The 16982-nt window shown below is 40.8% G+C and overlaps 2 protein-coding genes across 6 annotated transcripts in view; both read left to right on the top strand.

The window, feature by feature from the left end:
- The window catches only part of LOC106574066 (polypyrimidine tract-binding protein 1), a 33854-nt gene extending 23046 nt beyond the window's left edge, over nt 1-10808 (top strand). For 3 of the 4 annotated variants that reach the window (XM_014149601.3, XM_014149602.3, XM_014149604.3), the window contains 10 exons: nt 1029-1187; nt 1277-1387; nt 1574-1763; nt 3168-3248; nt 3523-3659; nt 5980-6013; nt 7302-7394; nt 7522-7738; nt 7913-7990; nt 8176-10808. In XM_014149601.3, the coding sequence (XP_014005076.1) occupies nt 1029-1187; nt 1277-1387; nt 1574-1763; nt 3168-3248; nt 3523-3659; nt 5980-6013; nt 7302-7394; nt 7522-7738; nt 7913-7990; nt 8176-8308 (1233 nt within the window). In that variant the 3' untranslated portion in view covers nt 8309-10808. The remainder of the gene's footprint in view (nt 1-1028; nt 1188-1276; nt 1388-1573; nt 1764-3167; nt 3249-3522; nt 3660-5979; nt 6014-7301; nt 7395-7521; nt 7739-7912; nt 7991-8175) is intronic. The other variant, XM_014149603.3, reaches the window with a different exon arrangement.
- A 1037-nt stretch (nt 10809-11845) lies between these two features.
- fam174c (family with sequence similarity 174 member C) lies at nt 11846-13572 on the top strand. 2 transcript variants are annotated; one of them, XR_001321466.3, is made up of 3 exons: nt 11992-12280; nt 12404-12529; nt 12838-13572. XR_001321466.3 is itself a non-coding variant. In XM_014149600.3 (2 exons), the coding sequence occupies exons 1-2, from the start codon at nt 12006-12008 to the stop codon at nt 12531-12533; spliced, it is 405 nt and encodes a 134-aa protein (XP_014005075.1). In that variant the 5' UTR covers nt 11846-12005. The 2 variants fall into 2 exon arrangements, 1 of the variants encoding a protein (XP_014005075.1); XM_014149600.3 differs by lacking the exon at nt 12838-13572 and having other exon boundaries at nt 11846-12280; nt 12404-12533.
- The last annotated feature ends 3410 nt before the right edge of the window (nt 13573-16982 follow it).

Genomic DNA, 16982 nt, shown 5'->3' on the forward strand with positions numbered 1-16982 from the left:
CTAGGGAAATTGTGTCACTTCTCTTGCGTTCATTGCACGCAGTCAGCGTATGTGCAACAGTTTGGGCCGCCTGGCTCGTTGCGAACTAATTTGCCAGAATTGTACATAATTATGACATAACATTGAAGGTTGTGCAATGTAACAGCAATATTTAGACTTAGGGATACCACCCGTTCGATAAAATACGGAACGGTTCCATATTAGCACTGAAATAATTATAATTTTGTTTTCGAAATGAATGTTTCCGGATTTGACAATGTTAATGACCAAAGGCTCGTTTTTCTATGATTTGATAGAGCAGTCTGACTGAGCAGTGGTAGGCAGCAGCAGGCTCGTAAGCATTCATCCAAACTTTACTGCTTTTGCCAGCAGCTCTTAGCAACGCTTGCTTCACAGCGCTGTTTGTGACTTCAAGCCTATCAACTCCTGAGATTAGGCTGGCAATACTAAAGTGCCTATTAGAACATCCAATAGTCAAAGGTATATGAAATACAAATGGTATAGAGAGAAATAGTCGACGCGTCATAATTCCTATAATAACTACAACCTGAAACTTCTTAACTGGGAATATTGAAGAACTGGGAATATTGAACCAACAGCTTTCATATGTTCTCATGTTCTGAGCAAGGAACTTAAAGGTCAGCTTTTTTACATGGCACATATTGCACAACTTTCTTCTCCAACACTGTTTTTGCGTTATTTAAACCAAATTGAGCACGTTTCATTTTATTTGAGACTAAATAGATTTTATTTATGTATTATATTATTTAAAAATAAGTGTTCATTCAGTATTGTTGTAATTGTCATTATTACAAAAATATATACATCTGCCGATTTTTGAATCGGTGTCGGCTTTTTTTGGTCTTCCAATAATTGGTATCGGCGTTGAAAAATCATAATTGGTCGACCTCTAGTCTGGGAGTCATGTCAGCTCTACTCATTACATTTCTACCTGAGCTTTCATGTGGAATTCCACTAGGTTCTTAACTCTTCCACTGAACCACCCTCCTCTCTTCCCCTCCCCACAGAGAGCCCAGGCGGCACTGCAGGCGGTGAACGTAGTGCAGACGGGGGGCATGCCCATGGCAGGGGTGGATGCCTCGGCCGGCATGAGCGGGGCCAGCCCCGTGCTGCGTGTCATAGTGGAGAACCTCTTCTACCCCGTCACCCTGGACGTGCTGCATCAGGTAACACAGTCTTATAACACACTCACTACATGTATGAATGTATAGGTCTACGTTTGTATTCCCCCTGACCATGCTGTTATCGCTCGCAGATCTTCTCCAAGTTCGGAGCGGTGCTGAAGATCATCACTTTTACCAAAAACAACCAGTTCCAGGCCCTGCTGCAGTACTCTGACGGCCTGACCGCTCAGCACACGAAACTTGTGAGTGGCACCCTCTACTTGTCACAATAATACACAGCACGTCATTGTATTCTTAAATCCTGACTTGAATGTGTTACATTTTTGAAAATGGGGAAAGGACTACTCTGAAAGAGGAATGAGCAAATCCTGGATATTTGGACACTTTTATGGATAGTTTAACGTTGAAACTGTTTCCCTGTGATGAAGTCTTTAGACGGGCAGAACATCTACAACGCCTGCTGCACCCTCCGCATCAACTTCTCCAAGCTGACCAGCCTGAACGTGAAGTACAACAACGACAAGAGCCGGGACTACACGCGTCCCGACCTACCCACGGGGGACAGCCATCCCTCAATCGACCACCAGGCTATGGCTGCAGCCTTCGGTGAGTACTATGGTAAATATGTTTAAAATACCTCCGTCTCTTCTCGCTTTTCATTTAGACACGACTGAACAGGTGGGGAGCTACACTACCTGACCAAAAGTATGTGGGCACCACCACCTCGAACATCTCCTTCCAAAATCATGGGCATTAATATGGAGTTGGTCCCCCCTTTACTGCTATAACTGCTCTTCACTCTTCTGGGAAGGCTTTCCACTAGATGTTGGAACATTACTACGGGGACTTGCTTCCATTCAGCCACGAGCATTAGTGAGGTCGGGTACTGGTGTTGGTTGATTAGGCCTGTCTCGCAGTCTGTGTTCCAATTCATTCCTTAGGTGTTCGATGGGGTTGAGCTCAGTGCTTTGTGCAGGCCAGTCAAGTTCTTCCACACCGATCTCGACAAACCATTTCTGTATGGACCTCGCTTTGTGCACAGGGGCGTTGTCATGCTGAAACAGGAAAGGGCCTTCCCCAAACTGTTGCCACAAAGTTGGAAGCACAGAATCCTCTTGAAGGTCATTGTATGCTGTAGCGTTAAGATTTCCCTTCACTGGCGCTAAGGGGCCTAGCCCGAACCATGAAAAACAACCCCAGACTATTATTCCTCCTCCACCGAACTTTACAGTTGGCACTATGCATTGGGGCAGGTAGCGTTCTCCTGGCATCCGCCAAACCCAGATTAGTCCGTCAGACTGCCAGACGGTGAAGCGTGATTCATCACAGAGAATGCAATTCCACTGCACTAGAGTCCAATGGCGGAGAGCTTTACACCACTCCAGCTGACGCTTGCCATTGCGCATGGTGATTTTAGGCTTGTGTGCGGCTGCTCGACCATGGAAACCCATTTCATGAAGCTCCTGACGAGCAGTTATTGTGCTGACTTTGCTTCCAGAGACAGTTTGGAACTTGAGTGTCACAACTCAGGACAGATAATTTTTTACACGCTTCAGCACTCAGCGAATTTGTGTGGCCTACCACTTCGCGGCTGTACTGTTGTTGCTCCTAGACGATTCCACTTCATAAGAACGGCACTTACAGTTGACCGGAGCAGCTCTAGCATGGCTGAAATTTGACGAACTGACTTTTTGGAAAGGTGGCATCTCATGACGGTGCTACGTTGAAAGTCACTAAGCTCTTCAGTAAGGCCATTTAACTGCCAATATTTGTCTATGGAGATTGCATGGCTGTGTGCTCAATTTTATACACCTGTCAGCAACGGGTGTGGCTGACATAGCTAAATCTACTAATTTGAAGGGCTGCCAACATACTTTTGTGTGTGTATATATTGTGTATGGCTGACCCAGTACCTTTTCACCTGTACAATAATTTGAACATTTATATTTGTATAATTTACAATAAATCGATCAATTCAAGAAATCGATTAACACTCCTCTGTATCCATGTGTTTTTCTCAAGGTCCTCCCGGGATTATCTCGGCCAACCCATATGCGGGAGCTCACGCCTTCCCCCCAGCCTTCACCATTCAGCAAGCTGCAGGTTAGTTGGCTCCTCCTCTGACGCTTGGCTTGCCCCTGACCAACGTTGGATTGTACTTACATTCACTAGCACTTTACATTTAAAGGGGCAAACTGGCCTCATCTACTACCATTGAGTGGCTTCACTGACTACTTTGATAATTTTGCAGACCTTGACCTATGAGCAGATTAGCAGTCAATTGTTGGGCGGCTTCCTGTCCAGCCGTTTATCTGTCAACCCATTTCTTAGCTTGTTCACTGATTCGTTATCCTGTTCCATTTGCTTCCCTCCGCAGGCCTGACGATGCAGGGAGTTCCTGGAGGCCTGGCCCATCTGACCATGCCTGGGGCTGCAGCGGCTGCAGGCAGAATGGGCTTCCACCAACTCACCGGTGGCAACTGTGTTCTGCTGCTCAGTAACCTCAACCCAGAGGTTAGTCCTGCCTTGCCTCACTCTCGCACCCTGGTGGCCCAGGTCAACAGTCTCCAGCTGTGAGCTTCTCTGTAGATGTGGGTTTCCTTCCTATTTCCTACCCTGCTCCCCCAAGTGTGCACTTGCTCACTCTTCCTTCATGCGTTTTTAAAGGAAGTTGATTGTCATAAGTCTGGGCTACTCTCTACCATATTTCGTCTCACCAGGTACTTTTACATCCATGCGAGGAAGTGAATGAGTGCAGACTTTGGGGAAAAGGGTAGAGAATTGGACTACAGTCAGTATGTGGAGAGGGCTGCTTCAGTGGGCCCACATGAAACATGCCAAGTACATTGATGGCTGTGTATTATATGCTGGCACTTGGTGTTAAAACATTTCTGTTAATGTACCACTTCTATTGAAAATGTTTAGAATTCAGCCCCCCCTTCTCTCTCACTCACTCACACATACATAAAGTCATGCCTAGGTGATATACAACAGCAGAGAGCTGGGGCGATATTACGATAGCATCTTCTGAAGGCCAAGATCAATGGTGACGACCTCGTGATGTGACAGACAATGGTTTAGCTTAATTCATGAAAGCGGCGCAAAAATGTTTGTCGGATGCCTGGGCATTTAGGCTATAGCCTAAACCTATTTATTTTTTAAATAATGGACACTTCTCAACTACCTTGTCTAGCTAATTACCCAAATACATATATAGTAGCCTACGAAGGTGTTGTCCCGTAGTTGTGACTTTCAAAAAGAACAAGAAAGTCTATAGGCTATTCTCAATTATAGCTTTATGAGAGAGAACAAACAACTTATTTTTCTATTGTTTCATGAGGCAAATAAAGCAATTGTGAAAATGGTAGACTGCTTCTATCCAGCCTATAACCTAACTCTCTACGGTAAGACACTAACTGTTCTGTCATATTTTGCTCTTCCACCAGAAAGGAATATTAGAAAATATTTACCATTACCTGCGCTTGCCAGGCTTTCTAAAACATATTTTGTCATGATTCGTCCAGTTGCATTCGATTTCGCGCTTTTGCCCAATTGTCATTTTAGCTTAGTTTTAATTTATTTAAAAAAGAAAATGGGGGGTGGCTAATGTATTTCATAAGGTTTTATGGGCACCTAGTCACGATAGGACAAAGGCTGAAGTCGCCCAACCCTAATATAGCACCCCCTTTTTCTCTGTCAACTCCTTCAAGAAGGCATTGCATACAAGTCTAGTGTAGCAGAGCTCTTGGTTTCGTCTTCCCTAGTTTTCATTCTCTCTCCTGTTGTACCATCCCCATTACCGGTGTTTCACAGGCAGAAGATACAAACAAACACTTAGGATATACACACTTCATGAAGATACATTTATGTTGACTCATTCAATCATTATTATTATAATTCTAAATATTGGCACGTTTTCATTAAATCAAAATGCAGATTCTCTTTTGCGCCTTTCTCATGCATACGAACTATAGTATTTACCATACAAACAGTACGACCTACATACTGTACATAAACTCTGTGGTATTTCTATTAACGTTCAATTTCTCAACATAATGTTACAGTCCCTCTTCATCTACTAAACATGATACACTTTAAATTGTTCTTTGAGAAGTCATTCCCATAACCTATCACATAGATGTAGAGCCATTTTTCATCCAATTTAGAGCCAATATTGCTTTTATCGTTTGCTTAAGCCCATCCAATATTTCTACAATCATTCATTTAAAGAGTGTATCTATTTATGTTAATACCAATGGTACACTTAAACTCACAGAATTATAGAATAAATATTGTCTCAGCCACTCATGTGTATCATTCCTCCTAGTTTCATTGTAGGTTGAGTGATCTTTACATGATTTAAACCCTTTTTAAAGCACATTCTATACTGGATGGAACACTTCATATTTCTCTGTATACTGACCTTGTTTTTTTTGTTGGTTTTTTACCTCTTTCTTGTTTCTCTCTGTCCCCATTCCCCCTATCTCACCCTCTTTAAAAAAAAAAAAAAAGAATTTTTATATAACCTTTTTTTGCCAAACGGACTGCACGCCCCATGTATCCACCTTCTTTCTCTGAACCATTACACCACATCTTCAATACACACCACATATAAACATATCCACTCATCTCTGCTCATATCATGTTGTTACATAAACCACCTCTCCACACCCCCCCCCTTCCTCTCTCCTGTCCAATTTATTAACCCTCCTCATGATCCAACCCCGTGGAACTGCCTCCGCTGTGGATGATATGTTGAACCTCCACTCTCCTGCCTCCGATCTTTTTCCTGTCCCTTCCTCCCTCCGCTGCCTTCCTCTGCTGTCTTATAAAGAGAGTTACGCCCCAATGCCTCTTTATTCTTTTCGGTATGTTGTCATTGGCACCTTTTTTTTATTATTACTACTTGTTTGTTCAGTTCTATTTATCATAACCAGTTTGTTTCAAATGTTTTTTTGAGTGTCTTGTTTTGGTTTCATGCGTTTTGCGTGTTGCTTTGAGAAACTTGGTGGGAAAGTTGCAGCATTTTCAGTGTTTGTGTCCACGGGCATAGCAAATGTTTTAAAGGAATAGATTGGTCAAAAATGTTTCCTTATCTGAAATGTGTCTATAGTTGATATGGTTTGAGGCTGGTCATCAACTTCAGCCAAATTGGTAAAGAATATATGTGGCCCTTAAAAGCAATGCAAATTTCGTGCCGATCTCTCAAGGCTGCATTTTTAGGTCCCACGCTATATAGATATGGCTGACTAGTCTCTTTTAATACTATTGACCAATTTCATGACCTGAGAACCTATGAATAATTGTTTTAATCAGAGTTTACTATTCCCTTAAGCATAGTGGAAATTACAAGACTGCAGGTTGTGCATTTAAATTGATAAGAATATCTTGTGGAAATTCAGTGGGATGCTGTAACTTACATAATATTTTATCATTTGTCTGTTCAGTCATAGTTTTCATGGTAAATTTGCATGCTGGTTTTTTTCATTTTGCATGCCCTTTTTATGAATGCTGTATCAATTGCTTTTGGTTAATGGTCAGAGTACATATGGCCAATTTTGCATAGCTTAGGATCCTTATTCTTATTTCTGACTCGGCCCCTGTTTTTTTTCTTAACCATTAAGCATCTTCAGTCTTCAATGTTATTTACCAATTCAACAGGGAGGGGTCACTTGGTAGACACACACGTCACTTCCTCCTTGATAAACTACATAAAACCCTAATTTTCCCTTTACCTTTTTCCATCCAAGTGTAGCTACGTTTTGCAGTTCCACTGCCTTTCTCTTTGAGAATTTCAATTCTTTGAGTTTATTTAAACCGATGTCCAAACAGTAGCCTACACTTTGATTAACATTTTTTTATGGACATTTATGGTGTAGTAAAGTCACACAAACTGTACCTCCTGAGTAATTCACACTAGTGGCCATGATGCAACATTCTAATGATCAGTGGCTTCAGTCGCTCTTGCTAGAATGCATTTCACCCCCTTCTCATTTGACTAAATGGAGGAGCAACTTGATTATGAACCGAAGTTATTCATATACACAAGCTTCCCAATGGGGCCCAGATAGGTGTTAAAATCTTAAAGGTGCCCAAAGACATGGTTTCAAACAGTTGTTGTTCTCTCCCCCCTCCCCCTCCTAAATCTGTGTGAAGGTGTATATGGTGATGTAATGAGAGTGAAGATCCTGTTCAACAAGAAGGAGAACGCTCTGATCCAGATGTCTGATGGGACTCAGGCGCAGCTAGGTAAGGCCCAGCTAAACTTTCTTGGAAAGGAATAATCTAGGAAAAGTAGTGCTAAACAAAACCATGTGTAGGGAGCAATGTGCATCTCGGACTAGAAGACCCTGAGCTTAACCTCTGCTTCCAACAGCAATGAGCCACCTGAATGGCCAGAGGCTACACGGGACAGCGCTGCGCGTCACCCTGTCCAAACACACCAATGTTCAGCTGCCCCGTGAGGGCCACGAGGACCAGGGCCTGACAAAGGACTACAGCAACTCCCCTCTGCACCGCTTCAAGAAGCCCGGCTCTAAGAACTACTCCAACATATTCCCTCCCTCAGCCACCCTGCACCTCTCAAACATCCCGTAAGTAGACCGGAGGCGTTTCTGCTGCAATGAGCCCACTGACTCTTTCAATAGCTGCTAGTCCTCAGGTACCACTTTCATGGTACAGGAAAAACTCAGCCAATAGCTACAGTATGTATTGGTGAACTACTGCTAAAGTCTTGTCAAGTTTTACAATTGTGTCTTTCTTTTTAGTCCCTCTGTGGTTGAGGATGACCTTAAGATGCTGTTTGCGAGCTCTGGTGCAATGGTCAAGGCCTTCAAGTTCTTCCAGTACGTTACCTTTTCCCCAATTAAAAAAAAAACAGCCATGTTTAGTATTTTTTTTACATCTTTATTCTTTTCTATCTGGTTGTGTGGGTGATGTTTTAAGGAAAGTCTGCATATCGGACCGTATGTCAAAAGTTATTTTTATTTTTTTAAGTCTGTATCTGACAGTGTTGGTGCATTGTTTTTAGGAAAGACCGCAAGATGGCTTTGGTCCAGATGGACTCAGTGGAGGAGGCCATCGAGTCCCTCATCAAGTTCCACAATCACGACCTGGGCGAGAACCACCACCTGAGGGTGTCCTTCTCCAAATCCACAATCTGAGGGGGCAGCCCAAAACGCTACTGCTAATGGGCCGTTGTGGGGAAGCGGCTCTTCATAGTAGCCTCAACCACAGAATTCACTTCCATCATTCCTAGTATATGATATTTATTTACGCAAAGCTATATACATTGACCTATGGGGGAAAAGTAAATAACACCTAGTTTTACTGGGGGTTTACATTCTTAGTTTTCTATTATCTTGCCTTTTTGAGGTGAATGAATTCCTTGCTCTGTCTCTCTGCACAGACACAAGTAGTTTACACTTGCCTTTCTGAGTCTGACTAAAGACACTCGCCTAGCCTAAACTTCAGCCTACTGGAAAGTTCCATTCACCCTTGGGGTCTAGTACCACTAGGCACTGAGGTACTTCTGTGATGCCTCATGTCCTCTTTGCCTTCTGATGTTTTCTGTGCCTTACTCCAGAAGTCTTACGTCCTTCAATTTGATATTTTGGGCATTTTACAAGATAATTGTTTTGGCCATCTTCCCCCCCCCCCCTCAAATCCTTTGTTTGCAAAGACCAGGTTTACAGCTGATTATGGGTTTACAATTTTGTATGAAATGTACTACAAGGTTGTCCATTCCTTCCCACCCCATATATCATGAAGGTATCTTTTATAATTTGTCTTATTTTAAAGCGCCCTCTTGTTTTAAAAGTTGAGCTAGCTAGTTGCAAGATTCAATCCACAATGCTATATATACATACACACACGCTGGTACAATGGGTTATGTGGTTCATATTCCTAGCCTTGTTTAATGTATCTCTAGATGTAGGTTGTTTTGAATTTTCTGAAATGTATGCAATCATTTTTGTACAAATCCAATATTGTCCACAATTGTTATTCCAAATACACTGTTGGTTGTAGACAGGTCTTGGTCAGTGGTTGACTTAACCACTGTGCCTTTGCAAAAGGTCTATTGGCTGAGCTTTCCTGATAAGTGTATTGTTTGTTTATGATTTTTGTCCTAATTGCTTGCCTCCCTCTGTTGCAGTGGCTGTTTAATTTAGTATATTTATACAACTTCTGTCATACACTTCAGCTCAAAACCAAATCAGGCTTTTTTTTTGCAAGTTATTGTAGCTAACATGACACTCGCAGCTTTATTCATAGTTCACTACCAGTGTGGGAGTCTGCCTGCACATTGTTGCACATTTACAAGGCTCTTTCGAGTCTTGCACATATGCGGACTATTTGCGGCTCTGCTGCTGTGATCTATGAATTAAGCTTCTCTGTTAGTTTAATGCCAAGATGAATGATGGTCATATCATTTACAATTGCGCCTAAGAACGAATGATGGTCATTTTACATGTGCTCTTAAGAAATGTTTGAATATTTTCAAAAGTCTGTCACTCATCTTAAGTGTTCACAAAGGCCTTCTCGTGAGGGGTTAGTAGCCTTATGTTACAGGGCTGTGACTTAGCATTGACTGAATTAAGTAAAAGCGGCTATACGGCACCCTCACTGTCATGGTCGTCTAGGAACTGGACTCGTCTGGACAACGTGCCTCTTAAATTGAGATCCATTTAGCTATTTTTGGACAAGTGCTTTTTAAAGGTTGGAGCCTTTTTTTGGTCTGTTTAGTTGTAATGAACCTATAGGTTGTTTCTGGCTTACAGGTCCTCAGGCTTGTAGGAATTGCATACGTCAGACAACTATACGTCTGCAGTGATGCTATACGCTGGTTACATTGGTGGACACATTGTTGTAGACCACTTATGAATAGTTATTTGAAAGGTCATTATCAACTGTCGGTATTAATACATAGACATTTCACTTGTGCATCATTTTCTGTTGGAAATGTTGAGTAAGTGGTTATTTTAGGTTTTCACAATTTAGTTGTGCATCAACTCCTCAGTCTCTCTCCCAATGTTGACCTGGTGCAAAAGCAATAAAAGAATTTCAGCGGCACAGGGCTCAGCCGCTTTGTTCAATCACTTGAGTATCCTTGAACACATCAGTTTATTACATGCTAACCTATGCATGGTCTCCAATGTAGAATAATCACAATTTCTAGACAACTCAACCTGACTTAAGGATAAGTGACACTTGCTTCTACATCAATATGTGGCATGTGTTGACAAAGTCATTTTACATACTTTGCATACCCCAGGCCAGGGCAAGAGTGGGTTTACCAATTATGCAAAATTGCAAAGCATTTAAAATAATCACAACCTTGATCACTTAAGATGGCAGGTTTTCTTCAAGGGAGGTGATGTTGATTGTCTGGGGGTTGGGATGAAAAGCTGTGTATAATGCTAGTCATTTTTTTTGTACCACGAAAAGTATCTATTCAGAAGCAATATAGGTTTTATATTAATGAAACATGTATATTTTCATTATAGCTTGGGACCATTCTTGAGCCTCTCAGATAAGTGTCATAGAAAACAAATTACATTTGTTTTGTAACAAAATGTAATTGTTTTGTCATTGTGTAGTGTTCTGTGTAGCTCACATTTTTCTGGTTCTAGTGCCTTCAATAAATATTTTCTCTGCTTTTTACTTGTCATTTCCTCTTTAGGTTCTTCTTGCTCACCTGTTTCTTTCCTTCTTTGTCCCGCAAAGCATTGGCTCTATAAAGACTGCTCCCATTTTGTTTCTGGGCTAAATACTAACTTACTTGAATTTATTTGAACAGGAATTCCCATTGAGACCAAGGTCTCTTTTGCAAGGGAGCCCTGCATGCTCATAATTTACAATATATTACAACCACACAAGAATGACCATAGTTCCTATTATAGCTTATCTGTCTAAATGCTTATGAAAGAACTGGACACGAGCAGAGCTATTAAATAAAGGTTAATAGTTAAAGGTAAAACAGAGAATATTGATTTGAAATGGTAAAACGTGCATACAATACTTTGAGTATTATGAGCCCAAGCATTTTTGTCCCTAACTACTTTTGGAAGGAACCTTGTGTGGCATCATACATCACAAGTTTGAGGGGGCACTGATGGTCAAATTCAGTGAAGTCTGAGTAAATGTTGTATTGTATCCTAAATACTAGTAAAGCTGAGAGCCAACTTTATTAACAACTGCATTGTGTAGTAGCTTGCTAGTTTTGTTACACATCATAGATAGGGGCCTGTTTTTCCTGACGGCCTGACCAGGAAAATGTGTGGCTATAACTAGGGCCTTGAGATTTCCCTGGTCAGATGTATAATTATACACTTTATGTATTATTATTATACACTTTTTATATATTATATAGTATTTTTCTGATGAGCCTACTTAAACAATGTATTAGTTCGATGATTAACTAGCCCAAATGCAGGCAGATGGCGATATTGGGTGGTTTCACATTAAACGACTCAATATCGCCATCTGCCGGCATTTGGGCTAATGATAATCATGATACGCTGTGCTGATTACGTTTCTAGTTAAAATTACTATTGTATTATTATTTTCATTACGTTTTCCATTTCCCCAAACATTGTAAACGAAGGCACACCCGCCTGACAGTAAAATAAGACATGCATACATTTAAACGTTAAGACACCTGAATAGCCTCGGCCCCGCTGTACAACTGCGTCACTACAGGAAGAACTTCCCAGTGGATGAATGTACTTATCAAAACAAACAAAACCACGTATGCTTTCAACGAAATGCTCGAGTGAACTTGCTATTACCTCGATTGAAACCACGTGCCGGTGTCATTTTAGTGTTACTCCATATTTGTAGTGTTAACCGACAACAAAAATGCAATTTCAAGGAGTCATGAGGATTATTTTACCGACGCTGTGGGCTATTTCAACCATAGCAGAGGAAAGCACGATGTCGCCAACAGTCATTACTACTGCCATCAACACCAAACATGTCACGAATTCGAGTGCCAATAACACGACTTCCAAGAACAATCCCCGTAACTTTTTCAACGCTTTCGAAGTAGATAATTCAATGATACAAAGAACATTGTACGTCGTTATTGGAATCACCACAATTGGAGTGCTCTATTTCCTCGTGAGAGCTGTGCGGTGAGTATAACAAGTTGATTATAACGTATAACTTACTACTACTAGTTGGTAGCAATGGTTGCCTAATTAATTTGCGATTTGATTGCCTGATTCAGTGTGTATATGATATGTAATTATGTTTAGGCTGAAGAAAACAACCTCTCGGAAGAAATATGGCCTGTTGTCAAACTATGATGACAGCGTGGAGATGGCTGCTCTGGAGAGTGACGAGGAGGACGACACAGTATATGAAGCCAGGTCCTTGAGAAGGTGAGTGAGATACCATGTCTACAGTCCATGCAATGTTACTCCTGTACTAACTATACAAAGTCCTTTACTTTGCAAGTTTGCATTGATACTGAGACTTAAAATCACTCAAATACAAGAACAGTACCTCAAACTTTAAAGGACAGCTTTTTTCATGTAACATTTAACATGTTATTGCGTCAGCATGTGTGGTTTGTTATTAGACAATGGCCCCTGATTTAAATTATTACACCTTCAAACCATGTTAGTGTCATTATTGCTTGATAGATCTAACTTGTGCTCTGTCTGTCTTTATGTTTTATCTTTACCAGATAAGTCCGGGTCTTGTCAAAGAACACACACTGGACTAGGGAAAGAATGGAGACATTCCTAAAGCATATTTTTCAATGGTTATTATGGCATATCATTGTTTTTCTTATTCTCTTAGCCAGTTTTTCTGTTTTCATGGCCATCAAAATGACTGCTCTATCCTCTGATGAACACTCATGTTGTATAGCTGCCTGGGTATGAAAAAGACATGGTGTTTTTGGTGACCAAACCGACCGTTGCTTCTATCTATAAAGAGGAAGAAATGGGATTTGTAACATTACAAGACCAAACCAGTTGTGCTGGGTCTGATGCCAAAGCTGCTTTTGTGAATGTGAGCAGGATAATTTTTTTCAGATCAGCTCAGCGACAATGTGTTGTAGTATGTAAAGTGGAGCACCATATCCCCTCTGCCCATCTTGAACTGTGCATAACAAAGACAACGAACAAAACGAAACATCTCAATTAACCCGGTCGATGTGGTGTTGCCAAGGTTTTATTTCTTTGTCTCCTACCAAAATATTATTGCCATGTCATCCTATATATTTTGATGTCCACATTGAATCATACCTGGACCATTAGTTAGGCTAGTTGCTAATAGCCTGATTGTGTTGACAAACTACTGTAAACTAAACCAGCCTACCTATATCCCCACCCCATTTTGAACTATGCACCAGCACCATGTACCTGCTCTATTTGGAAGACCCAGACCTAATAAGTTCACAATACAATTAACACTAAGGAGTTTCTCAGAAAGCAAGACTTGAGACATTTTTACAATCTCAGACAGTATGGAATTTGTCTCTAATTATAGCCCCTTATTTAGGAAATGCAGGCTAATCAATATGCAATTCCACTGACGATCAAAAATATCACGCCCTCGTTTGTTTACCTGCAACTTTGTAGGAGAAGATGTTACTCATATCAGTTCAACTGTAAAAAAAAAAAAAAAAAGGATTTTCTAAGGAATTACTAATTTCAGAGCTTGTTCTTTGCTTTTTGTTACACATGGTTGCTGTTGACTGATTTCAATTTTATTTATGAAGTTCATTTTCACTTTTTTGAAACATTTACTCTGTGATTTGTCCAGAGAACTTGCTGTTGTATTAACACAAGATACTAAAACAACAAAAAAATTGTCAACACAAAATGTTTTTGGGTTTCAAAAAAAATCCTTTACCAATCCTTGGTTAATCAAAATGAGTTTTTGAATCTATTGTGTATTACGTTTCCAAACCATACTCAAGTTGCTGAAGCACTTACTTTTTAAGTGGATCCCTGGAAGTCTCTGTCACTACTGGGCTTGTTTCCATAGCAATTGCTAGGGGGAAACCCAACGATATGACACACTGCTTTATACATTGTAAAATCTTGGTTAATTGTACCTTTTATTCCAGGAGGTAACTGTATTGGTAGTAGAATGTGAGGTTACCTTCCCGATAATCAGAAGAGATAGTTCTCTCAAAAGGGCAGCTATCCTGCTGTGAATACTCCCAGGTGTCTCTCTTGTGATTACACATATTGGAAAAATTGATTGTACCCTTTAAACAATGTCAATATCTCTGCCATTTTGTTCTGGCTAAAGTAGCAGGCCCATGAATCTGGCTGATCACCCTGATACCTTCCCTAATGTATCTCCATAAGTCATTTTGGATGCTATTCAGGAAGCAAAACTGTTTCTGGGATAAGTGTAAAACTATATTTTCCCTCACGACAGGAAATGGCATTTGTGAATTAATATAGCATCTCCTTTTGATTCGTACTGTTATGTCAAGTACATGGATCCAAATGTGTAGTCTTATCTCAAAAACGTATTCCACAAAACCCAGTTACTGTGCTTGTTTGAATAGGGTCCAGAATCTGGCATCAAGTGCCATGAGTGTCTGTTTTGCAGAGTATGCACCTCACTCACTCACCCAGCCAATGTAGACTATTCTCCAGCCATCAGATCTCTATAGAGAAGTAGGGGGACTGGGAGCACACAGTTGGAACTGACTACCAGGGTGAGTTTCTGATGATACAGGACAGATATGGGAGAAACCATGGGGGAATAATTTGGGGGTGGATGTGGGGGAGAAACAGTACGTCTGTACTAGAAATGGTCATATTTTGTAAGAATGTAAATGCTGCACCTGAGCTGGAAACAGCAGCTGTTGGGATGCCGGATCACGTCGTTCGCTGGTGTAATAAGACTTGTTTCGTCTCAAGGTGGTTTTCTGTCTGCATTCCATTCAGTCTGTGCTAATCTTGTATTTAATGCTAGCGATGTTAGTCACATGATAAAGGCCTCATTGAAACTTCAATGCTCTGACTGGATCTAACAAATATAACAATGACCTTCTCAGTTTGAATATCTAATTTGTTACCAATACAGTTTTGACTTGTTTTCATGGCTTTTTTCTCGCCATCCTCTCTGTCAACTGTATGTACATTGTGATCAGCAATATCATTCCTTTGTCAATACTTTGGCCTGTGTGATACAGAAGTCACAGTCGTGTTGGGAATGGGTTCAAAGTCTGTGTGTATTAAGTCTCGTGTTCCCTGGTGAAGACTAGGAGTGAGTGCTGTGTGGATGCAGCAGGGCTGAGGCCCTCTGGTTGGTGGTGGGTAGCCTTGTTCGATTGTTCTGACACTTAGGCTGTTCCTGTTTACTCTTTTCAAATAACAATGAAAATAAAAACAGTGAAACTTTGACTAAAACTGACTTGTTTCGCTGGTCATTGTGAAAGTTCTAAATCAGTGGGATTATGAAAAAGTGTGTATACAGAACCATGCCTATTGCAACTTCAGCAATTCAGGAGTTTTATTGGATGCAATTTAAATTTGACCTAGCCATTCACATAACAATTCAAATGGAATGGACCCAAATTCTCTTCATATGTTGCCGATTTGAAAAATGTACAGTATGGACATAACAAAGAATTGCCACCAGATGGCAACCTCACTCCACTTGTTCCACTAATAATATCCAAACTCTGCCCAGAGACAGAGGCCTAGAATATAAGAATGTTACCACATTTGAGTGTGTGTGTCATATGTTCTCTAATGGGGTATATTTTCTCCACACCCCCTTGGTCCTTTCTGACTCATCATTATAGCTGTTCATCCTACTGATCAGTACATTCTCTTCTGACTTTCCAAAGCATCAGTTGGCTGTTTATACAGGGATGTAGTAAGATAAACTAGCTTGGTTTCCATTCAATTGGTGACAGATTTTCAAGGGAATGTTCTAGAATCTCCATAAAGAAAATATGCACATGTTCCCACCTGTGGTGTGGTTCCACCAAATGGACTTGTTGTGGATAAAAATCAGTGCATGATGACAGTGCACACAAAATGTATTTTTTCCTGTAAGTGGACCGAATAAAAATCTGAAGTTCATTGTGTTTCCATCGCATTGTCACAAAAACTGTTGTGTTAAATAGCAAATGTGCTTACTCTGGTTTTGGCATGTGCACTCTAGCCAACAGCTGGCCAATACAGTGCAGGTAGGCTAGTCTACATGATGATTATTATGGATCAGACCCTCAATAGAGAATAAGACCCTCAATGTTTATTGGAAAGGAACATCAAGATCACGGTGCACTTTCACCACCCGGTGAAGTTCATCATTTAATTCATTTGTAGCCTGATAAACCGCATGGTTTCCTGAGTAGTGTGGGAGGACCACACGCCATATCATCACGTGATTCCAAGTTTACTTCAATATGATGATTATTATATCAATATTTGCACATAGAGGAGTTTACACTTCCATTTCTCTCATTAATTTTACCAACACAAAAAGATCCCACCATGTCTAACGAACAAATTAACCTAACTTCCTGTTTCGATACAATCATACAGTATGACTTTATATGCATAACAACTGTGGATGGAAACCTAGCTAGTAAGACAGAAATATTTTAGTTGGGCAGGGTTTTTTCTGGCTCAAAATGGGACTTATGGTGGTTGCCGATGGTGCGGTTGCCGACCGAACATTTTAGAAGCCCTCAGGTTGGCTGCAGTGAAAAATGAACATTTTAGAAGCCCTCAGGTTGGCTGCAGTGAAAAATGAACATTTTAGAAGCCCTCAGGTTGGCTGCAGTGAAAAATGAACATTTTAGAAGCCCTCAGGTTGGCTGCAGTGAAAAATGAACATTTTAGAAGC

The sequence above is a fragment of the Salmo salar genome, chromosome 16, assembly GCF_965601325.2.
Source record: "Salmo salar chromosome 16, fSalSal1, whole genome shotgun sequence".
Classification (NCBI taxonomy): domain Eukaryota; kingdom Metazoa; phylum Chordata; class Actinopteri; order Salmoniformes; family Salmonidae; genus Salmo; species Salmo salar.